Below are 26,036 nucleotides of genomic sequence, written 5' to 3' on the forward strand. Positions count from 1 at the left end.
CGCCATGTTGTCACACCCTGACCATAGTTTGCTTTGTATGTTTCTATGTTTTGTTTGGTCAGGGTGTGATATGAGTGGGCATTCTATGTTACATGTCTAGTTTGTCTAGTTCAATGTTTGGCCTGATATGGTTCTCAATCAGAGGCAGGTGTTAGTCATTGTCTCTGATTGGGAACCATATTTAGGTAGACTGTTTGGTGTTGGTTTTTTGTGGGTGATTTTTCCTGTCTTGTGTTAGTTTGCACCATTTTAGGCTGTTTCGGTTTTCACGTTACGTTTTTGTATTGATTCGTGTTTCATTAAACATGAATCTCAATCGCCAAGCCGCATTCTGGTCCGACTCTCCTTCACATGATGAAAACCGTTACACATGTTTAATTTTGCCCAACCTAGATCGAGTCACAGACAGGGTCTCAATGGGAATAACTGAGCTGACTACACTGACTATGTTAGTGGCAGACTCCACTAAGCTGGCTGGCTGGACAGCATGCAGACTGGCGTGCATCCTATCTCATTGTGGAGCTTAAGGAGTTAGAGCCCTGTCTATGTTCATAGGTAAGATGAGAGCACCCCTCCAGCTAGGATGGAGTCCGTCACTCCTCAGCAGGCCAGGCTTGGTCTTGTTTGTGGATGAGTCCCAGAATGTGGGAATACATATATGCATGTTGTTCACACATACCTTAAAGAAAATGGGCCTCACAATGGGCCGCAGGATCTCGTCATAAGCCCACCGCCACCATGGAGCCAGCTGTTCACAACGATGACATCAGCAAACCGCTCGCCCACACGACGACATTCACGTGGTCTGCGGGAGAAAGGCCGGCTGGACGTACTGCCAACTTCTCAAAAATGATGTTGGAGGTGGCTTACGGTAGAGAAATTAACAAATTATATGTCAACAGCTCTGGTGGACATTCCTGAAGTCAGCTTGCCAATTGCACGCTCCCTCAAAACTTGAGACATCTGTGGCATTGTGTTGCGTGACAAAACTGCACATTTTAGAGTGACAATTTATTATCCCCAGCACAAGGTGCACCTGTGTAATGATCATGCTGTTTAATCAGCTTCTCGTTACCTGTCAGGTAGATGAATTCCTTTGGTAAAGGAGGAAATGCTCACTAACAGGGATGTAAACCAATTCATACACGAAATGTGAGAGAAATAATATTTTTGTGCATGTGGAAAAATGTCTGGGATGTTTTATTTCAGCTCATGAAACATGGGACCAACACTACATGTTGCATTTATATTTTAGTTCAGTGTATTTGCAGCAGGCACTGCCAAAATTGTGGGCCCTTCTGACTATAGGCTATACAATGTAAAACAATCATCAAATCAAATCAAATTTTATTTGTCACATACACATGGTTAGCAGATGTTAATGAGAGTGTAGCGAAATGCTTGTGCTTCTAGTTCCGACAATGCAGTAATAACCAACAAGTAATCTAACTAACAATTCCAAAACTACTGTCTTATACACACAAGTGTAAGGGGATAAAGAATATGTACATAAAGATATATGAATGAGTGATGGTGCAGAGCAGCATAGGCAAGATGGTCTCGAGTACAGTATATACATATGAGATGAGTATGTAAACAGAGTGGCATAGTTAAAGTGGCTAGTGATACATGTATTACATAAAGATGCGGTAGATGATATAGAGTACAGTATAGACGTATGTAACGGATGTGAAACGGCTATCTTAGTTAGCGGTGCGCGCGAAATAGCGTTTCAATCGGTGACGTCACTTTTCTGAGTCCTTGAAGTAGTGGTTCCCCTTTGCTTTGCAAGGGCCGCGGCTTTTGTGGAGCGATGGGTAACGATGCTTCGTGGGTGACTGTTGTTGATGTGTGCAGAAGGTGGGCGAGGGGACGGTTTAAAATTATACTGTTACAGGTATACATATGAGATGAATAATGTAGTGTATGTAAACATTATATTAGGTAGCATTGTTTAAAGTGGCTAGTGATATATTTTACATCATTTCCCATCAATTCCCATTATTAAAGTGGCTGGAGTTGAGTCATACCACCCGGTTTCCAGACAATTCGTAAATGTTTCATGCGGCTGACATAAATAATGGTATAATAGCCTATAGTTTATAGTTTAGTAATGTTGCATTGAATGTTGCATTGCTTGTGATAGGCTCACGTTTTACCGGTACGGCGTATCCCCAGGATTTATTTTGACGGGATGCCGTACCTGACCGTACTAACTTACTTTCACCCCTGGGGCCTGTTGCACAAAAGTAGAATTAAGACATCCGGGATAAATGACTCAGCTGAGCTCAATGAAGCCAAAACATGTGCGTCCAGGCTTAATTGGTTGCACAAAGACCAAGCCAGGATGAGCAGACACGGATTCATTAAGCCAGGTGAAACCAATCCTGGATATTCACTCAAATGGACCCCGCCACAGATCACAGATTAACTGATTTACCATGGCAACTAGAGCCGCGTACTTTTCCCCCTGAAGCACAAATCCTCATGGAGGCATACGAGGAGGTAATAGATATAATTCAAGCCACAGTGATAAAGCAAAGAGAAAAAGCGTGGCAAAGTATTGCAGACCGCCTGAATGCGTAAGTAGTGCACAATTACACACTCACCGCTCCGCTGAAACATCACAATTACAATTCAAATATTTAATTCACATCTCCAAAAATGCAGTTGTACTGTAATTATGAAACGGTTAAATTTTTAATTGAAATGCACTGCAGAAATCATGAAATTGTGTAAAAGTAACTCCATCACACTGTATAAAGCTATGATAAATTTTTTGATATTTTTACTGAAAACAAGACAAAAATACCAAGTAATTTTTTGCAGTGTGACTCCATTAAATGTGTGTGTAATGAATGTGTGTAGATTAAACATGAACGGGCCAAAACGGACATGGCAGCAGGTCAAAATCAAATACAAGAACATTCTGCAGAATGGTATGGTCCCTGACTAATATTTAACAAAGCACAAGCATATATTGTACCCAGAAGGTGCCTGCTCACACATTGTCTGTACTGTTTTAGCAGTGAAAAAGAATACCCACAGACAAGGCACGGGTGGTGGGTCACCAAAGGCTGACCTTACCCCAGCAGAGGACATGGCCTTGGAGCTAAATAAAGGCAGGCCCGTCTTAAGGGGATCCCTGCATAGGTTCCTCCCAAGATGCCACCCGCTTCATTCAAGGTATGTCCTTCCATCTCTAAATGGGATACAACCACATTCATATTGAATCAATTTGGACTGTCTGACTTTGGTTTACCTATTGCCTTGCAGTGTCTGGCAGCACTGTGTTCCTGTTAGAGCCACCAGCACAAGCACCAGACGATGCTGATCCAGTGAGTACTCCATCAAAGGCATACTGTAGGCCTGGCATGTCTTGTCTACTAGCTTCAATATGAATCCGATTAAATGTGATAGGGTGAAGGCCCCAGTGCAGCAGCAACAGCACATGATGGAGACGATGATGAGGAGGAGACCATCTCTCTGGATTCCAGAAGGCATGAGGTATCATGTTAAGACTGTGAAAGTACTATTTACTCTACAATGGTGAGTCCTCATCAAAATCAAAAAATCTAATTTATTTTACAGGACCCAGATGCTATACAGTGGGAAAACCAGCCTGGCAACAGTGCGTATTAATAAAAGGACACCACATCCTGCCAAATTCCAGCTATTAATTGTATTGTGTTCACAGAGCTCACAAGCTATCAGAAAGTTGTATGGCAACCACCTCCGGGCCAAATAGAACTGGCAGACATAGACATTCAGTACAAGAAGAAAAGATGGAAAATCTTGCACTTCGAAATAAAAAAGAGGACAATTAGGAAACTGGACCTTGAAATAAAAAAACTTGAGAGGGAGGTGAGATATGCCTTCAATGTACACTGTATGCTAACTGTAACACAAATGTATTAATCATTATTTTTCTTTCCTCCCCCAGCTCCAAGAAGATGACACAGCTCAAAATAAAAATTAGGTATATTCTCGTAAAGTTTGAGCCTTGACATATGAGCTCTTATTGTGAGCACACAGGACGGTGGCATCTTTCTAAGGTTTTTATTTTCCCAGCAATCAGTACAACCAAGTCATCGTTATAAGGCATCGCCCTCTTTTGCCCACCCCCAGCACCAGGTGTGGCCACTAGCCATATACTGACAATGGCATGCCCATTTGTGCGAGATGTGGTGGATGAAGAAGCACTTGTGCTAGCCTTCAGGCGAGAAAGGGTCTTCAGGGACCGGTTGGACCCACTGGCCTTCCCTGATGACCATCTATATGAAAGATACCTGATGCCATCTGCAGAAAACCTGTATCTATGCAGACTACTGGGTCCCAGGATTAAGCACCGCACTGCACGGAGCCATGCACTGAGTGTGGAGCAAATGGTTTGTGTGGCCTTGCGCTTTTTTGCTAGTGGAGCCTTCCTGTACTCAGTGGGGGATGCAGAACAGCTGAACAAGGCCACAATTTGCCACACAATAAGGAGTGTGTGTCTGGCTATCAAAGCATTAGCAGATGTCTTCAGCTCCTTCCCTGGCCACAGAAGACTCTGTGACATCAAAGAGGAGTTCTATAGGATTGCAGGTAAGAGGATCTACAAATTACAGGACAACTGTTAACACATAGTAGGATACTCATTACTTTGTGTGACAGGTTTCCCCAATGTCATTGGTGCAGTGGACTGCACACACATAAGGATAAAAGCCCCCTCAGGTGCCCATGAGGCCGATTTTGTGAATAGGAAATCCTTTCACAGCATTAATGTTCAGGTGAACATAACTTTTTGATATTGTCCATTGACGAACACTCTGCATTGCCAGTGATGTGCATTGATTGGTGTAATATTCCTCATCTTATGATTTCAGATGGTCTGCAATGCTGACTGTGTGATCAGCAATGTTGTGGCAAAATGGCCTGGCTCAGTCCATGACTCCAGAATCTTTCGGGCCTCTGAAATCTATCAGTGCCTATCACAAGGTAAGCCACACAACCCCTATTTATAACCATCATGGCTGTGTCAAGAATATCACTGTGTTTATGAGGTAGTAATGATGAGATTTTGTGTTGACAGGTGAATTCTCTGGTGTGTTGCTGGGAGACAGGGGGTATGGCTGCCAGCCTTTTCTCCTGACACCTTTCACAGACCCCCAGGAAGCACAGCAGGCCTACAACCATGCCCATGCCAGGACCAGGGCCAGAGTTGAAATGACCTTTGGCCTCCTGAAGGCACGCTTTCACTGCCTTCACAAATTAAGGGTCAGCCCTGTTAGGGCATGTGATATTACTGTGGCTTGTGCTGTCCTCCACAATGTGGCCTGCCTGAGGAAGGAGAGGGCCCCCAGAGTGCCACCAGCCATGGACTGGGACAATCCGGCAATCTTCCCTGATGACGACAGTGGTCGGCTGCTGAGGGACCAATATGTGTTGAATTATTTTAGTTAGTATGTGTGCTTTCAATTTTGGTTAAATATGTCCTGCGGTGGCAGAGGAATTTGGGTTTTTTTGGGTTCGTTTTTGACGAATTTGGCCTCTTATGATGTTTGTGCGGTATACTGTGTGTAATACAAGGCTGCAGGAGGCTACTGCGTCCATTCATTTGTCTGTTCAGTTGATGTGTATGGATTTGTCCTGCATTTATTTTAGTGTGCAGACATGCAGGGTGTGTTATATACAGACCTTTGAATGTGTATGTATCATTTTGTATAATATGCTTGGATTCTGTGCTTTCCATCTTGTAGAGTCACTGACTTCAGTTTCGAAAGGAGCTGATGGTTTACCTGCTTTGTTTTGTCCTTATTCAATAAAGGAACATAATGTTACACATTGTGTTTTTATATTCATATGGAATGTGTATTTGTTTATATGACAGAGTACTAGGGCCACACTGAAGAAAAAGGATAAAGTCATACATTTATGAGGCTGGTTCTTTCTGCAGAAAAGCTACATATTGTTTTTACTTTTGATACTTATGACAATATTAATATTCTGGCACATCAGCATGTCTTTGTTTATGAAACCATACTGAAGTACAATTTCACGAAATGCCCCACATCTGTCATTTTAACAACTGTCCTCCTTTAAAACAACTGGTTACAATATTATGACTTGTGTTTTTTTCCCCTCTGTGGCCCTAATATTCTATCATTTTATATATAGCCTTATAGTCTATGGGAAACTGTAAATTATCTAATGATAGCAACATCATCTAAAAATCATTTTTTATCCAAAATCATTGAAATTAATGATCACAAACGTTTAAATAACAGTGGGTCAAGTTATATGTGATAACAATGTATAGTGAGCAGTGAAATAACTATTGGTTTCCATTTGTGGTGACTGCTGACTGACATTAGGGATGAGATTAAATAGATCCTGGAATTTAGCCTGGTCTGGAGCAGGCTAGCTCCACAGAATAAATCTCCATGGTAATTTATACCATAACATATCCTCCTGCCCCCTATCCATCTTTAGTGCAACCGGATTACGGATCAATTGAGCCAGGATCACCAAGATATCCTGGCTTAATCCCTTATCCTAGTTTTGTGCAACAGGCCCCTGGTATCAAGATGAAACTAGCTGAAGCAAGTCACGATTCCCCAAATGGCAGTTCCTAGTCATTGTTAGCAACAACGACATGTTCCCCTCACCTGACATATATATTAGGAAAGTAACACTTTTACCTCAGATAAATAGGGGAAACGAGCCATTTAAGAATCTATACTTGTACTGATCTGTGTGTGTGCATACTGGTACCACTAGGTGCAGCTACTAGACTGGTGTTGAACAGGTTGGCACTTGACAGTGCATCATCCAACCTGTATGCCACGAAGGCGTGTGGAAAATGTACAGAATAGATCAAATGCATGACAAACTTCTGTTACAAATAAAGTAGACCTAGACTTGGCCAACAGTAGGCCACATCTGGTTGATTAACGATTATCGATTTTTGGGGCAAGTGAACCAATACTACGGTTTATTCAGGTAATAAGATTCGATATAAAGCAATAGGATCCCTAAACACATTTATTTCCTAATAGGATATATTTGACATAAATTATTATTTTTGTTTTTGTCTACCAAGGGGCAAGGACAATAGGTGGGCGTGGTCAATAGTGAAAGTTAGTAGAACTTTTCCTTGTGAAAGTGCGCCTGCGCAGACTGCTACACTAAAAACCTACCGCTGAACTCCAGCCGCCTCGCTTACAGCATGGAAAGGAAAGGTAACCTGCCCAAAGAATAGGGATGCTAAATGAATAGATAGTAGCAGTGAATTCGCACAGTAATACGCCAACATACGGAGACTGTTGATTTTGGACATATGACTGTTATTAAAGGTGTTGTCATTTTTTGCTAAACTGAACAATAGCGAACCACGCGTTGTATAGCTGGCTAGCCACCACATGCTAACTAAAATGAGCTGTAAAAGCTAGCTAGCATTGCTAATTTGCACAGCGCTTGAGTGGGGGGTAAGGACACCGCTGACGCTTAAACAGACTAGCAAAAAAACTAACTAAAACTAACGACTGCTTTAACCAAACCCGTACTCCGATTGTATAACTACATTCTGGAAATAATTATCGGTTTGTGCGTCAGGTTTGCCCTGGTGTTTTCAGCATGAGTCCAAATCAACGTCGACCCTCAGTTTGCTTCATCCTGATTTCTGACGTTTATAAACAGATTATTAAACTCGTTTGTGTAATTGAATAAACAAAACCCACCTGTTAACTATAACTAGTTATATTTTGTATTTTTTTTTAGCAACTGTCGTTATCACTAACGATAGTTATCAGTATATGTGCTTCTATTTTAGTTACCTCCACACTTGTAATTTATGCAACCACTTTGTATCCCTGGTTTTCGCTATGCAAAAAGTCTCACTGGTGTTTTGGCTATAGCCTGCGATCAATATTATATGTAACTAGCTTGCTCGATACACCGCCTGCTAGCTAACTAATATGTTCATGAAAGTGAGGGTTCTCCTGAATTAAATGGTATTTTGTCATCTATCCCCGTGACAGTTCTTGCACTGCAGGCGAGGAAGAAAAGGACAAAGACAAAGAAACCCGGCAAAAAGTGAGTACCTAGCTAGTAACTTTTGTTGGTTAGCCATATGAACTGTCAAGTGCTTCTCTCCCTTACGGAAAAAAACATTGCAGTCAAGAGTGCAGTATACCTGCAGCTATTCTCCAATTACTGCGTTCAAAATACCACAGTCTACTGCAGTTTCAAAACATTAATATTTTTTTGTAAAGGTTGTGCTTAACTGATTTGAAAGTGTAGGGTCAGCTGGGCAGCACGCGGGCAGTCATGCACTGCCATGACAGTCCAGACATGGAACTGGTGAACATTAGATAAAGCAATAATTTATGTACACTATATTTCTGTATAGCACTTTGACATCTGCTGACGTAAAATGGGAATTATAAATATGTTTGTTTGACTATATATACTTTTTATATGTAAAAGTATGTGGACTCCCCTTCAAATTAATAGATTTGGCTATTTCAGCCTCAACCGTTGTCGAAAGTTGTATATAATCAAACATACAGCCATGCAATCTTCACAGACAAACATTGGTAGTAGAATGGCCTTACTGAAGAGCTCAGAGATTTTCAACGTCATAGGATGCCAGCTTTCCAACAAGTAAGTTCGCCAAATGTCTGAGCAGCTCGAGCTGCCCAGGTCAACTGTAAGTGCTGTTATTGTGAAGTGGACACGTCTAGGAGCAATAACGGCTCAGACGCAAAGTGGTAGGCCACAAGCTCACAGAATGGCACCTCCAAGTGCTGAAGTACGTAAAAATGGTCTGCCCTCGATTGCAACACTCACTACCGAGTTGCTTCCAGAGATGGTATGGAACGTCAACACAATAACAGTTTTTTGGGAGCTTCATGAAATGGGTTGGGTTCATGAAAATTGTCCTGTCGAAATACTAATTATAGTCCCACTAAGTGTAAACCAGATGGGATGGCGTATCGCTGCAGAATGCTGTGGTAGCCATGCTGGTTAAGTGTGCCTTGAATTCTAAGTAACTCACAGACAGTGTCACCAACATAGCAGCCCCACACCATCGCACCTCCTCCATGCTTCACGGTGGGAACCACACATGCGGAGATCATCCGTTCAAAGACAGCTAAAACGGATCAGGGTGTGACGTTCATGGTTTTTGCGACTGCACTTGAAGAAACTTTCAAAGTTATTGAAATTTTCCCTGTTGACTGACCTTCATGTCTAAATGTAATGGACTGTTGTTTCTCTTTGCTTACTTGAGCTGCTCTTGCCATAATATGGACTTGGTCCTTTACCAAATAGGGCTATCTTTTGTATACCCCCCCCCACACACACACACACACACACCTTGTCCCAACACAACTGATTGGCTCAAACGCATTAAGATGGGGAAAAGAAATCACAAATTCATTTTTATGGCACACCTGTTAATTGAAATGAGCTCCAGGTGATTATCTCATGAAGATGGTTGAGAGAATGCCAAGCGTGTGCAAAGCTGTCATCAACGCAAAGAGTGGCTATTTTAAGAATCTCAAATATAAAATATATTTAGATGTAACTTTTTTTGGTTACTACATGATTCCATATGTGTTGTTTCATATTTTTTACTTCTTCACTGTTCTACAATGTAGAAAATAGTAAAAATAAAGAAACCATTAAATGAGTAGTTGTTATAAAAAATTTGACCAGTGTGTGTGTGTGTGTGTGTGTATGTGATATATACCTTGAGGGTAGTAGATAAGTCGCCAGTCCTGAGTGCTGCTGTTATTGATCATTAATGAAATAATGAATATATTTCAACGACCGTTGACATTGTTCCTGATGACAGTGGTGTTCCTATGACGATAGTCATTCTTATCACTGAATACCTCCTGTGTCTGGAGGGAACTTCTGGCTGCAATCACTACAGGGTTAACGGCAAAGAGCCTTTTCATTAGACACATCTGTCTTCAGCCTGTCCCCATTGTGAACCCCCCCCCACCATACATACACCAGTGTTTTCATTAGCGTCGGCTAATCAGCTGCTTACACACTCATTTGTTTTAGCCAGCTACATTTTCCACTTCCTATTTAGAGAGTGAGGAAAAATTGGTCGAATGGAAACCTGGAAAAACAAAACCATCAATGTATTTTTTAGAATGTGGGCTATTTACTTCATTTTTCTGTTTTAATAAAATACATAATTTGAAAAACAAAGATTGTGGCATTTCATATCTTGCAGTAAAAGTGTAATTAAGACTAAAACCTTAGAGTCTAAGCCAGGGGAAGGGGTTTCTACTAAGCTAACATATGGAATTGTTTTAAGATAGCTGAATGATCCTTGGTATGACTATTTGATTTGGAGTTTTAAGGTATAAGGTATAAAACAATTATTTGATGAAACATTGATTTTGACCTTATTGCTTCTAGCCCATAAATGCATTGAAAAACAGCATCATACATGGATAAATGGACTGTCCCCCCAAAAAATCTAAATGAAGTTTGTCTGTCCTATATCTGATATGTATAAGATAGATCAGGAAACCATTTCCCCAAATGTCTTTAACCTCCTATTTTAAGCACTATAGCACTATTATCTCCTATATATTATATGTACTTCCATGAAGGGGCGGCAGGGTAGCCTAGTGGTTAGAGCGTTGGACTAGTAACCGAAAGGTTGCAAGTTCGAATCCCCGAGCTGACAAGGTACAAAATCTGTCGTTCTGCCCCTGAACAGGCAGTTAACCCACTGTTCCTAGGCCGTCATTGAAAATAAGAATTTGTTCTTAACTGACTTGCCTAGTAAAATAAAGGTAATAAAAAATAAAATGAATGTGTTTAAACAATCAACATCTACACGTTTGTGTGAGACTCTCCATATTAGTGTGTAGCCCAAACTGTTTGGATGGTATGATACAGATCGGATGTACCGACTTCAGACTAGTCCCATGACGCTGTTGGGTTGTAATAGTTTCTAGGCCAAACCGCTTGGACGCTACAGACATTTTATTTGTGATCTCCCACAGGTCTGACAAACTTCGCTTTAGCTCTGTCTCCTTTCACCTCGGATGTGCATCGGCGGATGTTGCTTAAACTGGTGGATTTGGATGGGGATTTTAGTAGTATTATTATGCTAATTAGATTTCTGGGGGGCTACGGAAATAGACTCTCTAGGGGTTAATCTCAAGAGAAGATAAGTTAAGTGTTTTAATGTTATCTTAGTTAGAAAATAGCCCTTGGTTGTATTTCCCTAAAGCATGGCAGTACTAAGATCTTTGGTGCATGTTAATTCCACTGAAACTAACTGATCTGAACGGCATAATGCTTTTGGGAAACACAACCATGATCATCTAGACGTAGACAATATCCCAAATAACCAACACACTGAATTCATACATTTTCAGTCATTTTTTAATTCAAAAGTCATGTCTTTCTACACAATACCACAACATTTTTCTAATCTGGCAGGTGAACTCAATGTTGTACTTTTCAGATGGAGTCGAGGCATTAGAATGTACCAGAGGCCACAAAAATAGAGCTTATAGGGCATAAACACCTCTAGCCTCTGAATTTCAGGGAGACGGCTTGAATCTACAGCTCACACATACTCAACTGCTCTGGTGTTTTGGGTTCTGAGGAAGATAGCAGTGCTTATAGGGCCTGAAGGCCTGTGGAGCTGTAGGGTTGTGTTGTATGTAGAGGACTGACCGACCAACAGACATACAGAGATAGATGGTGTGTTGTCTTCGGGCATCATTAGATATCATGGAGCGTCGCCCCTTGGAACAGAGTTTTGTGGTCCCAGAGAGGCTTGGATTAGTTTCAGGACGCTTGTGGAGTTGATTGGGGATGGGGTTTGCTCTCTAAAAGCGTGTGTGTGTGCGTCCCATTGGCTCATTCATCCCCTGTAACTATACCCCAGGTCGTTGTAGTACATGAGAATGTGCTCTCAGTCAACTTACCTGGTAAAATGAGGGTTAAATATATATATATATATATATATATTTTTTTTTTAACCTTTATTTAACTAGGCAAGTCAGCTAAGAACAAATTCTTATTTTCAATGACGGCCTAGGAACAGTGGGTTAACTGCCTGTTCAGGGGCAGAACGACAGGTTTGTACCTTGTCAGCTCGGGGATTTGAACTTGCATCCTTCCGGTTACTAGTCCAACGCTCTAACCACTAGACTAAAAGTGTCTAGGTCGGCCGGCTGAGCCCCGGCCCTCAGAGGACTCTGTTACGTAAGGCTGCCGAAGTGAGAACACTATGGTACACACACACACCAATCCTTGTCACTAGTGCCTAGGGTCTTGGTAGCTTCAGTATGAAGAGGGACTGCGCGTCTGCCTTTTTGAGATACTGCAGATCTCACTGTCTCTCACACGGTGCGCACACACACACACACCTACACTCCAACTTTACTTCCAGGGCTCAGGGGGAAACGCACGCTGCCTTCCGTCCTCAGGCTTTGTCTGGTTGTCCTAAGATGGTCTACACAACACAACTTCAACTGTCTTTACGTTCCCATCTTCTACCCATCTCTTCACATCTTACCACGCCCTCTCTCCCTTCACATCTTACCTCGCCCTCTCTCCCTTCACATCTTACCTCGCCCTCTCCCTTCACATCTTACCTCGCCCTCTCTCCCTTCGCCTCTTACCTCCCCCTCTCCCTTCGCCTCTCACCTCGCCCTCTCTCCCTTCACATCTTACCTCGCCCTCTCTCCCTTCACATCTTACCTCGCCCTCTCTCCCTTCACATCTTACCTCGCCCTCTCTCCCTTCACATCTTACCTCGCCCTCTCTCCCTTCACATCTTACCTCGCCCTCTCTCCCTTCACCTTTCGCCTCTTACCTCGCCCTCTCTCCCTTCACATCTTACCTCGCCCTCTCTCTCCCTTCACATCTTACCTCTCCCTTCTCTACCTCGCCCTCATCTTACCTCGCCCTCTCTCCCTCTCTCCCTTCACATCTTACCTCGCCCTCTCTCCCTTCACATCTTACTTCGCCCTCTCTTCCTTCACATCTTACCTCGCCCTCTCTCTCTTTGCATCTTACCTCGCCCTCTCTCTCTTCGCATCTTACCTCGCCCTCTCTCTCTTCGCCTCTTACCTCGCCCTCTCTCCCTTCGCATCTTACATCTTACCTCGCCCTCTCTCCCTTCACATCTTACCTCGCCCTCTCTCCCTTCACATCTTACCTCGCCCTCTCTCCCTTTGCCATCTTACCTCGCCCTCTCTCCCTTTGCCTCTTACCTCGCCCTCTCTCCCTTTGCCTCTTACATCTTACAGCACCGACTACCACTGCCAAACACACCATATGCAAGTATTCCCTTTGTAAAATTGTAGTATTTATTATAAGCATTAGTAGTATATTTTTCTTCTACTGTACAGTGCATTCGGAAAGTATTCAGACCCCTTGACTTTTTCCACATTATGTTACAGCCGTATTCTAAAATTGATTCCATAGTTTTTCCCCCCTCATCAATCTACACACAATACCCCACAATGACAAAGCAAAAACAGATTTTGTGAAATATTTTCACCTTTATGAAAATAAAAAACGGAAATATCACATTTCCTTAAAAGTATTCAGACCCTTTACTCAGTACTTTGTTGAAGCACCTTTGGCAACAATTTAGAGCCTTGAGTCTTCTTGGGTATGTCGCTACAAGCTTGGCACACCTGTATTTGGGGAGTTTCTCACATTCTTCTCTGCAGATCCTCTCAAGCTCTGTCAGGTTAGATGGGGAGCATTGCTGCACAGCTATTTTCTGGTCTCTTGAGAGATGTTTGATCGGGTTCATGTCCGGGATCTGGCTGGGCCACTCAAGGACATTCAGAGATTTGTCCCGAAGCCACTCCTATGTTGTCTTGGCTGTGTGCTTAGGGCTGTTGTCCTGTTGGAAGGTGAACCTTCACCCCAGTCTGAGGTCCCGAGCACTCTGGAGCAGGTTTTCATCAAGGATCTCTGAACTTTGCTCCGTTCATCTTTCTCTCGATCCTGACTAGTCTCTCTGTCCCTGCCGCTGAAAAACATCCCCACAGCATGATGCTGCCACCAACATGCTTCACCGTAGGAATGGTGCCAGGTTTCCTACAGACGTGTCTTGGTGGTTCCAAACTTCAACCATTTAAGAATGATGGAGGCCACCATGTTCTTGGGGACCTTCAATGCGTCAGAATTGTTTTGGTACTCTTCCCCAGATCTGTGCCTCGACACAATTCTGTATTGTCTACGGACAATTCCTACGACCTCATTTGTTTCAGCAGTAAGTCTTAATGAAGCTAGTTTATCCAAATATATTTAATGAATATCACAATGATTTGATCAAGATGTTAAAGTCAACACCTAATTGGTTTCTGATGCAGCTGGAATCATTTAGTCACTTGACAGTACACTTGTAAAAAATATGATATAAAACACCATTATTTACATATGTACAACAGCTAGCAATATCAATACCACAATGCAGTTGTGAGCATACTAGGCATTCTGTATTGTACTACAACATCAGTCTAACTGAATATGGATGTTGTGTTGGTTGAATGTTCCAGGCAGTTTCCAGAATGTTCTTCAGATGGTGAACCTCTTCTTTTGTTGGGTGATAGCAGCTGGTTTAGCAGGCTTTGGCGCTGTGGCGATGTTGAAGGGATGTTGGATTTGAGGGCTGTGACTTTGGTTCCTTGTAGACACTCTCATTTCTCACAACTTGCCTCTCGTTCCCCCCTCCCATTCGTCTGTCTGAGTCCTGCTCGCTTCCCTCCCTCCTCACCCTCCCTTTCTCTTTCACTCTCTTCCTCTCTCACCCCCCCTACCTCAGTAGCTCAGTAATATTAGCTGAGCAGGCAGCGCAGTGTGTTCAGTTCTGGTGTGGTACAGAGAAGAGGAGAGCCGGAAAGGGGAGCGGCGTGGTGAGCGAGCCCCAGATTAGAGCACCGTTCCTTGGTTAGCCTGAGAGCCGAGAGTCCCCTGGGCCATGTGGCTCCTTGACTGGATCGTCTCTCTCAATACCACCGTGGTCAAGCTGGCCACCGGCCTGAGGTGCAAGTGAGTGGCAGATTTGACTGTTTTCATTAGTAAGACTTTATTATCCCATCCCTCTCGTTCTCAATTGCTCCCCTCCCACCCTCCCGCTTGCTCCTCCCCCCTCCCTCCCTCCTTCTCTTTCTTTCTCTCTCTTTCTGCCCTCATCCCTCTCTCCTCTTGTCTCTTTTTCTCTCTTTCTCCTCAAAAATCTAGGGCCGGCTCTGACTCCATCCCTGTTAGGCTTAATTTTGGCGCTTTTTTTAGACTAAAATATAATTAAGTCTTAGTCACATTTGTCATTTAAATATCGATTTAGTCTAGTTATTGTCAAAATGACAGTGGGCCGTTTTAGTCAGCTAAATGTTATTTTGTTTTAGTCACATTTTAGTCATCACATTTGAATTGCCTCACTAACCTTAAATGAAATTCTCACCCATCTACACAAAATACCCCATAATGAAACATTGAAAACCATGTTTTTAGAAATGTTTGCAAATGTATTTAAACTAAAATACAGAAATCTCATTTACGCTGGACAAAAATATAAATGCAACATGTAAAAGTGTTGGTCCCATGTTTCATGAGCTGAAATAAGATCCCAGAAATGTTTCATATGCACAAAAAAGTGTTTCTCTCCAACTTTGTGCACTAATGTGTTTACATCCCTGTAAGTGAGCATTTCTCCTTTGCCAAGATATTCCATCCACCTGACAGGTGTGGTATATCAAGAAACGGATTAAAACAGCATGATCATTACCACAGGTGCACCTTGTGCTGGGGATAATTAAAAAGCCACTCTAAAATGTGCAAGTTTGTCACAACACAATGACATGATGTCTTAAGTTTTCCGGAAGCGGGCAATTGGCATGCTGACTGCAGGAATGTGCATCAGGGCTGTTGCCTGATAATTGAATGTTAATTCCTCTACCATAAGCCGCCTCCAACTAGAGGTCGACCGATTAATCGGAATGGCCGATTTAATTAGGGCCGATTTCAAGTTTTCATAACAATCGGTAATCTGCATTTTTGGACACCGATCACGGCCAATTGCACTCCGCGAGGAGACTGCGTGGCAGGCTGACTACCTGTTATGCGAGTGCAGCAAGGAGCCAAGGTAAGGTGCTAGCTAGCATTAAACATATCTTATAAAGAAAACAATCTTAACATAATCACTAGTTAACTACACATGGTTGATATTACTCGTTTAACTAGCTTGTACTGCGTTGCATATAATCGATGCGGTGCCTGTTAATTTATCATTGAATCAAGGCCCACCTTGTCAAAAGGGGGATTTAACAAGAGCATTCACCAAAAAAGCACTGTTGTTGCACCAATGTTTACCTAAACATAAACATCAATGCCTTTCTTAAAATCAATACACGTATATATTTTTGAAACCTGCATATTTAGTTCATATTGCCTGTTAACATGAATTTCTTTTTAATTGGGGAAATTGTGTCACTTCTCTTGAGTTCTGTGCAACAGAGTCAGGCTATATGCAGCAGTTTGGACCACCTGGCTCGTTGCGAACTGTGTCAAGACCATTTCTTCCTAACAAAGACAGCCAACTTCCCCAAACTGGGGAAGGGAATATCCCTGAGCTGACAAGGTACAATATGTCGTTCTGCCCCTGAACAAGGCAGTTAACCCACTGTTCCTAGGCCGTCATTGTAAATAAGAATTTGTTCTTAGCTGACTTGCCTAGTTAAATAAATAAGTAGCTGAGATGCCGGTGAGATCACGTGACAGGCATTTGATAATAAGAATTGCGATATCTGAGAGATGTGATTGAGAGTTGCTTCAGAGCGCGGCGATTGGCAGCCAGACAAGGGGGATGCCGCCGGGAAATTCGAGGCCTGGTGAGAATATTATCAAGTGCTTGTCAAATTGTTAATGAGCGACTGATGGAAGTGTGTACCGCCTGCACAAGAAACGAAGCAGAGCTCATGTCTTTCATGCAACTTTTTTCAATTTCTCATTCGTCGCATCATGCAGCCTCAGAATGTATTAGACATCTAAACATATAGCCCAACGTTTGTATCTCAACTAAAGTTGCACAAATAACTCTAAATTAACTTCTTGACGCATCCATCCCTTTAGCGGGATCATTTTCGTCAACACCCGCTGAATTGCAGCGCGCCAAATTCAAATTAAATTACTAAAAAGTGCAATATAGCAAAACACAGCGTAGCTTGTTGTTAATCCACCTGGCGTGTCAGATTTCAATACAGCTTTTCTGCGAAAGCATAACAAGCGTTTATGTAAGAACATCTCTGTCAGTAGACAAAATATTACAAACACTAGCAGCCAAGTAGATTGGTCACGAAAGTCAGAAAAGCAATAGATTAAATCGCTTACCTTTGATGATCTTCGAATATTTGCACTCACGAGACTCCAGTTAGATAGCAAATGTTCCTTTTGTTCCGTAAAGTTTTTTTAAATATCCAAAATACCTCCATTTGTTTGGCGCGTTCTGTTCAGAAATCCACAGGCTCGAGCGGTCATGATATCGCAGACGAAAATTCAAAATAGTATCCGTAATGTCCACAGAAACATGTCAAACGTTATTTATAGTCAATCTTCAGGTTGTTTTTAAAATATATAATCGATATTATATCAACCGGGACTGTCGCTTTTTCAATAGGAGAGGGAGAGACAATAGCAGCCCCACTATCCACTGGCGCGTTATCTTTCTTGCTCATTTTTCAAAATAAAAGCCTGAAACTATGTCTAAAGACTGTTTACACCTTGAGGAAGCCATAGGAAAAGGAATCTGGTTGATATCACTTTAAATGGAGGCAAGGCATCCAATGGAACAGAGAGCTTTCAGGAAAAACAGCACTTCCTGGTTTGATTTTCCTCAGGTTTTTGCCTGCAATATCAGTTGTGTTATACTCACAGACAATATTTTGACAGTTTTGGAAACTTTAGAGTGTTTTCTATCCTAATCTGACAATTATATGCATATTCTAGTTTCTGGGCCTGAGAAATAGGCAGTTTCAAATGGGTACGTTTTTTTAGCCAAAAATCCTGCCCCCTACACTCAAGAAGTTAAGCATATAGGAGGACCTGTTTCTTCGTTAACCGATCCACACAGAATAGTTTCATGTGCACACTCCCTCTGAAATCATTTGGAGGAAATATCCAACACGTTGAAAAATCTCTGGTTCTGCCCTTGAGCAAGGCAGTTAACCCCAACAACAACAGCTCCCCGACGCCCATTGTGGGAAGAGCAGTGGTGGCAGCCACCCACACCTCTCCGATTCAGTGGGGGTTGTCCAAAAGCTTAAGTCAAGTTTCTGTTGGACCTTGTGTGCAGTCATTTTTTTTGCTGGCAGATTGGAGAACGGTTGCTGGGCAGAGGTGACTCATGAATGACCTAGGCATGGTATTTATTTTCCACCGATAATAGCATTGCATTGAGAAAGCCATACAACTCTGCTAAAGTCATGTATGCTTTGGATTGGACCAAACAAATAACACTGAAAAGCTCTCAATGTCTCCAATAACTATTGTCCAGTCCACTTATTTGTCAGATTTTAGTCACACAGATAATTTCGTCTTGTTTTCATCACCCAAAATGAATAATCATTTTCGTTTAGTTATAGTTATTTCTTGGTCTATTTAGTCAGTTACCGTCGTCGTAAATTGCAGCTGAAAAATATTTTTGTCGACCAAATGAACACCGGACACATTTAAAAAAACTTTTTAGTAAATACTTAACGCTTATTTTTTTCTGTAAAACTGCATTGTTTGTTAAGGGCTAAGTAAGTAAACATTTCACTGTAAATATTCGGCGCATGTGACCAATACATTTTGATTTGATGTGTGGGCATGGATGTGGGTACGCAGCCACTGTGGCCCCCACCTCCCACTGTGGCCCTCACCCCCATCTAAGATGCCCTTCACTGCTCTAGTCTTTCCCTGCCTCCCAATGCTGACCATTGTCCCACAGATTTAGAATGGGAAGACCAGTCAGTTCCAGTGGTGTTATCCAGGGCATTGGACTGTGTGTTACTGCAGTGTTTTTCTAACACACTGTAATTCTCTGCTGCATTTCCCTCCTCTCACGTCTCTCAATCCCCCCCCCATCTCTCTTCCCTTTCCCTCTTGGCCTCTTTCTCATATGATCTCTTTCCCCCCTAACTTTCTATCTTCCCCTTTCTCTCTCTCTTTCTGCATAGCTGCTGCTCCTGCTCATTATATAACCCATTTTCTTTCTGCAGTTTGTGTGTGTGTGTGTTGGACTGCAGTGAGCGAGCTAGTGTAACCAAGCCCCAAGCAGTGAGAGGGAGTTTGTTAGGACATGAGGAGAAAGGGTGGGAGGGGGTGGGGTGAGGAAGGAGCACTGCAGACTGTGTTTGCAGATAGAAGGCTACAGAACTACTGTTGTCTGGCTGACTGGCTGTCTCGCAGGCTGGCTGACTGGCTGTCTCGCTGGCTGGCTGGCTGGCTGACTGGCTGGCTGTCTCGCAGGCTGACTGGCTGGCTGGCTGTCTCGCAGGCTGACTGGCTGGCTGGCTGTCTCGCAGGCTGACTGGCTGGCTGGCTGTCTCGCAGGCTGACTGGCTGGCTGGCTGTCTCGCAGGCTGACTGGCTGGCTGGCTGTCTCGCAGGCTGACTGGCTGGCTGGCTGTCTCGCAGGCTGACTGGCTGGCTGGCTGTCTCGCAGACTGGCTGGCTGGCTGTCTCGCAGGCTGACTGGCTGGCCGGCTGTCTCGCAGGCTGACTGGCTGGCTAGCTGACTTGCAGGCTGACTGGCTGGCTGGCTGTCTCGCAGGCTGGCTGGCTGTCTCGCAGGCTGACTGGCTGGCTAGCTGACTTGCAGGCTGACTGGCTGACTGTCTCGCAGGGTGACTGGCTGGCTGTCTCGCAGGCTGGCTGGCTGTCTCGCAGGCTGGCTGGCTGGCTGTCTCGCAGGCTGACTGCCTGGCTGACTGTCTTGCTGCCTGGCCGGCTGTCTCCGGGCTAGCTGACTGGCTGTCTCCTGGCTGTCTCACTGGCCGACTGTCTGGCTGGCTGTCTGTCTCCGGGCTAGCTGGCTGTCTCGCTGACTGACTGGCTCACTGACCAACTGGCTCACTGAACGACTGTTTCGCTGTCTGGCTGGCTGTCTCCGGGCTAACTGACTGGCTGGCTGTCTCGCTGGCTGTCTTGCTGGCTGGCTGACTGGCGGGCTCGCTGGCCGGCTCACTGACTGGCTGGCTGGCTCACTGACTGACTGAATAGCTGTCTTACTGACTGAGGCCTCCTCTTGGTCTAGCTGGTGAGTCACATTCTGGTGTTTTCTCTGCCAGAAGTTAAGCTCATTCAGTCAGAAGCCTCAGAACATTTAGAATTTCTGCTGAGGTGTTTGTTGTAGGTCTTCTCAGGGCTCACGATGCACAGGGAGATCAAGATGCCATGTTTGTTGACCTGACAAGTTGTTTTATGGAAATGTTAGCATGTCTCAGGTGGTTGGCTGGAATGGCAGCCAGGACGGAGCCAACACATCCAGCTCCAGCTATTGGCTGCTTTTTCCGTGTTGCTGTGGCTCTGTGCTGCATCGGCATGGCAAGACTGGCGGGCTCGAATACCAGCTTTTAATGTTGTTAGCATATACTGACTGAATAGCTGGTTTAGCCTAGCTCTAACACCTCCAGCTATGGTCTGCTGTTTGTCTCTCTGCTGTTTGTCTCTGCCATTGAAGTTCAGCTGTTGAGGCATGATTCCTCTGGCGTTTAGGTGCTGAGGTGTTTGTTGAGGTCTTCTCAATCACTTTTAACCACAGTCTGGAGGGAATAAGATGCACAACATTCTGTATGACCTGCACAAATGTTGTCCTATATAGTGCAAATATATACTATATAGTGTCTCAAGTGGTTTAACTTGGAATGGCAGCCATTTGGGACATAGAATACATGATATCTATTTAGCCAATAATGGATTGGCCTGAATCTGATTAATGGCTGATTGGGCCTAGTTGTTGATAAAGCACTGATGGAGTGGCCCATTGGGACTGCTCTTAATGAGTGTTAATTGGATGTTTTAGTCAAACTGAAGAGTGATCTGTCAAGCAGGGCTTGGCCGCAATACCAGCTTTTAATCCATTTTCATATATCCAGTTTTGAGTCAGCTGGTTGCTAGCCTAGCTCTAACGCAGAATTATGCTTTGTTTGTCTTCTTCTGGTATTGGGATGCATTGAGCTCAGCTGTTGGCCAAAAACTCAGGGAAAATGGTGGGGGTGAAATAAATTGATATAAAAATAAAACTTCATTAAATCACACATTTAAGAGGGAATAATACAGCTACAACATTCTGTATGTATGAATCCATCCCAACATGTCAGTTTTTAAAAGTGCTTTACTACTATAAAGCATATAGTGCACTACTTACTATATCTATATAGTGCACTACAGTAAACAAAAAGGGTAGCATATTTCAACCCTGCAGGCGCTACACAAAACGCAGAAATAAAATATAAAACTTGCCTTTGATGAACTTCTTTTGTTGGCACTCCAATAGGTCCCATAAACCTCACAATTGGTCCTTTTGTTCGATTAATTCCGTCCATATATTTCCCAAATGTCAATTTATTTGACGTGTTTGCTCCAGAAAACAGCTTCCAAAATGCGTAACGCCACTAAAAAATGTTTCAAAAGTTGCCTATAAACTTTGTCAAAATATTTCAAACTACTTTTGTAATACAACGTTATTTCTAAACATTAATAATCGAACAAATTGAAGACTGGTCTATCTGTTTTCAATAGAGGACGAGAGGAAACTAATGCTACTTTTCAAGTCTTGGCCAACTCTCAACAGCGTTACCCTTTTCTAGGATGGCCCTACTTCTTCATTGCACAAATTAATAACCTCAACCAAATTCCAAAGACTGGTGACATCCAGTGGAAGCGGTAGGAACTGAAAACAAGTTCCTAAGAAATATTTTTTGCCAATGAGACCTCACTGAACAGACAGAGACCCCCCCCCCCACCAAAAACAAAATCTGAACGGTTAGTCCTCGGGGTTTTGCCTGCTACATATGTTCTGTTATACTCACAGACATGATTCAAACAGTTTTAGAAACTTCAGTGTTTTCTATCTATTTCTATAATATGCATATCTTATATTCTTGACATGAGTAGCAGGAAGTTTAAATTGGGCACGCTATTTATCCAAAAGGGAAAATGCTGCCCCCTATACCTTAAGAAGCTAACCTTTGACTATTGGATGTTCTTATAGGCACTTTAGTATTGCCAGTGTAACAGTATAGCTTCCGTCCCTCTCCTCGCAGCGTTACCCATGCAGAGCAAGGGGAACAACCACTCCAAGTCTCAGAGCGAGTGACGTTTGAAACACTTGGCGCGCACTCCGCTAACTAGCTAGCCATTTCACATCGGTTACACCAACACACCACACACTATAGAATTGCCAGCTTAATCTCGGGAGTTGATAGGCTTGAAGTCATAAACAGCGCAATGCTTGACGCACAACAAAGAGCTGCTGGCAAAACGCACAAAAGTGCTGTTCGAATGAATGCTTACGAGCCTGCTGCTGCCTACCACCGCTCAGTCAGACTGCTCTATCAATCATAGACTTAGTTATAATATAATAACACACAGAAATACGATCCTTAGGTCATTAATATGGTTGAATCATATCATCTCGAAAAGAAGACGTTTATTTTTTCAGTGAAATACGGAACCGTTCCGTATTTTATCTAACGGGTGGCGTCCATTAGTCTAAATATTCCTGTTACATTGCACAACCTTCAATGTTATATCATAATTACGTAAAATTCTGCCAAATTAGGCGGCCCAAACTGTTGCATATACACTGACTCTGCGTGAAATGAACGCTAGAGAAGTGACACAATTTCACCTGGTTAATTTTGCCTGCTAACCTGGATTTCTTTTAGTTAAATATGCAGGTTTAAAAATACAGTGCCTTGCGAAAGTATTCGGCCCCCATGAACTTTGCGACCTTTTGCCACATTTCAGGCTTCAAACATAAAGGTATAAAACTGTATTTTTTTGTGAAGAATCAACAACAAGCGGGACACAATCATGAAGTGGAACAACATTTATTGGATATTTCAAACTTTTTAAACAAATCAAAAACTGAAAAATTGGGCGTGCAAAATTATTCAGCCCCTTTACTTTCAGTGCAGCAAACTCTCCAGAAGTTCAGTGAGGATCTCTGAATGATCCAATGTTGACCTAAATGACTAATGATGATAAATACAATCCACCTGTGTGTAATCAAGTCTCCGTATAAATGCACCTGCACTGTGATAGTCTCAGAGGTCCGTTAAAAGCGCAGAGAGCATCATGAAGAACAAGGAACACACCAGGCATGTCCGAGATACTGTTGTGAAGAAGTTTAAAGCCGGATTTGGATACAAAAAGATTTCCCAAGCTTTAAACATCCCAAGGAGCACTGTGCAAGCGATAATATTGAAATGGAAGGAGTATCAGACCACTACAAATCTACCAAGACCTGGCCGTCCCTCTAAACTTTCAGCTCATACAAGGAGAAGAATGATCAGAGATGCAGCCAAGAGGCCCATGATCACTCTGGATGAACTGCAGAGATCTACAGCTGAGGTGGGAGACTCTGTCCATAGGACAACAATCAGTCGTATATTGCACAAATCTGGACTTTATGGAAGAGTGGCAAGAAGAAAGCAATTTCTTAAAGATATCCATCCACAAGCCACCTGGGAGACATACCAAACATGTGGAAGAAGGTGCTCTGGTCAGATGAAACCAAAATTGAACATTTTGGCAACAATGCAAAACGTTATGTTTGGCGTAAAAGCAACACAGCTCATCACCCTGACCACACCATCCCCACTGTCAAACATGGTGGTGGCAGCATCATGGTTTGGGCCTGCTTTTCTTCAGCAGGGACAGGGAAGATGGTTAAAATTGATGGGAAGATGGATGGAGCCAAATACAGGACCATTCTGGAAGAACCTGATGGAGTCTGCAAAAGACCTGAGACTGGGATGGAGATTTGTCTTCCAACAAGACAATGATCCAAAACATAAAGCAAAATCTACAATGGAATGGTTCAAAAATAAACATATCCAGGTGTTAGAATGGCCAGGTCAAAGTCCAGACCTGAATCCAATCGAGAATCTGTGGAAAGAACTGAAAACTGCTGTTCACAAATGCTCTCCATCCATCCAACCTCACTGAGCTCGAGCTGTTTTGCAAGGAGGAATGGGGAAAAAAATTCAGTCTCTCGATGTGCAAAACTGATAGAGACATACCCCAAGCGACTTACAGCTGTAATCGCAGCAAAAGGTGGCGCTACAAAGTATTAACTTAAGGGGGCTGAATAATTTTGCACGCCCAATTTTTCCGTTTTTGATTTTTTTTTTTAAAGTTTGAAATATCCAATAAATGTCGTTCCACTTCATGATTGTGTCCCACTTGTTGTTGATTCTTCACAAAAAAATACAGTTTTATATCTTTGTTTGAAGCCTGAAATGTGGCAAAAGGTCGCAAAGTTCAAGGGGGCCGAATACTTTCGCAAGGCACTGTATATACTTCTGTGTCTTGATTTTAAGAAAGGCATTGATGTTTAAGGTTAGGTACACATTGGAGCAACGATACGCACCGCATCGATTATATGCAACGCAGGACACGCTAGATAAACTAGTAATATCATCAACCATGTGTAGTTAACCTCTCTGGCCCACCCGGGACGCAACCGCACCCCCTGCCAACAATAAATGCAAATGCGCTACGCCAAATGCTAATAGCACTCGTTAAAACTCATACGTTCATTAAAATTCACACACAGGTAGTCAATTCAAGCTACACTCGTTGTGAATCAAGCCATCGAGTCAGATTTGTAAAATGCTTTTCGGCGAAAGCATGAGTAGCTATTATCTGATAGCAGGCAACACGCCAAAATACCAGAAGGGGATGTAAACAAAGGAATTAGCATAGCCGGCGCTACACAAAACGCAGAAATAAAATATAAAACATTCATTACCTTTGACGAGATTCTTTGTTGGCACTCCTATATGTCCCATAAACATCACAATTGGGTCTTTTTTTCGATTAAATCGGTCCTTGTGTACCCAAAATGTCAATTTATGAACACCGTCAGATCCAGGAAAAAACACATTTTTTTTAAACGCTACGTTATTTTTTAAAATGAAAAAAGTTGCCTATAAACTTTGACAAAACACTTCAAACTACTTCTGTAATCCAACTTTAGGTATTACTAAACGTTAATAAATGATCAAATTGATCACGGAGCGATCTGTATTCAATAAGCACGAGTTTGGGAAACGTAACTAACTTTTCCGGTTCCATTGTTTACAGCTGTGGACTTGACAACCGGATGTGGCTATTACTCAGATGACCAACGATTTAGTTGAATTGAAATCACAACACTGGCGACATCGTGTGGAAGTTATAGGAACTGTATTCTCAGCCTTATCTATTTTTCCTTCCAATAGACAATACATGTACTGGCGGATTGATTTTTTCTTTGTCGATTTAGTGACCAGGTTTTCTGGCAATTTTGACCACGGAACTCGTTCTGTTATAGTCACAGACACCATTGAACCAGTTGTAGAAACTTCAGAGTGTTTTCTATGGACACATACTAAACATATGCATATACTATATTCCTGGCATGAGTAACAGGACGTTGAAATGTTGCGCTATTTTTAACAGAATGTTGAAAAAAGTAGCCCGATGTCTAATTATGATTGATTGATTGTTTTTTATAAGATAAGTTTAATGCTAGTTAGCAACTTACCTTGGCTTACTGCATCCGTGTAAAAGGCAGTCTCCTCGTGAAGTGCAATGAGAGGCAGGTGGTTAGAGCGTAAGGTTGCAAGATTGAATCCCCCGAGCTGACAAGGTGAAAATCTGTCGTTCTGCCCCTGAACGATGCAGTTAAGGCCGTCATTGAAAATAAGAATGTGTTCTTAACTGACTTGCCTAGTTAAATAAAGATTAAATAATTAAAAGATTAAATAAATGTGTGGGAGGGAAAATTGGCCAAA

General features: G+C 42.7%; 1 protein-coding gene and 1 long non-coding RNA gene across 2 annotated transcripts in view; both read left to right on the plus strand.

Annotated features, from left to right (window-relative positions):
• Positions 1-4,318: 4,318 nt before the first annotated feature.
• Positions 4,319-5,282, plus strand: LOC135528031 (uncharacterized). Its single transcript, XR_010453501.1, has 3 exons — positions 4,319-4,587; positions 4,869-4,980; positions 5,075-5,282. It is a non-coding gene; the product is annotated as an uncharacterized LOC135528031 (long non-coding RNA).
• Positions 5,283-7,155: 1,873 nt separating this feature from the next.
• The window catches only part of LOC135540369 (SRSF protein kinase 1-like), a 68,287-nt gene continuing 49,406 nt past the window's right edge, over positions 7,156-26,036 (plus strand). Inside the window, 2 exon segments of the mRNA XM_064966975.1 lie at positions 7,156-7,223; positions 8,022-8,076. Coding sequence (XP_064823047.1) covers positions 7,211-7,223; positions 8,022-8,076 — 68 coding nt within the window. The 5' untranslated portion in view covers positions 7,156-7,210.

The sequence above is a fragment of the Oncorhynchus masou genome, chromosome 5 (assembly GCF_036934945.1).
Source record: "Oncorhynchus masou masou isolate Uvic2021 chromosome 5, UVic_Omas_1.1, whole genome shotgun sequence".
NCBI lineage: Eukaryota > Metazoa > Chordata > Actinopteri > Salmoniformes > Salmonidae > Oncorhynchus > Oncorhynchus masou.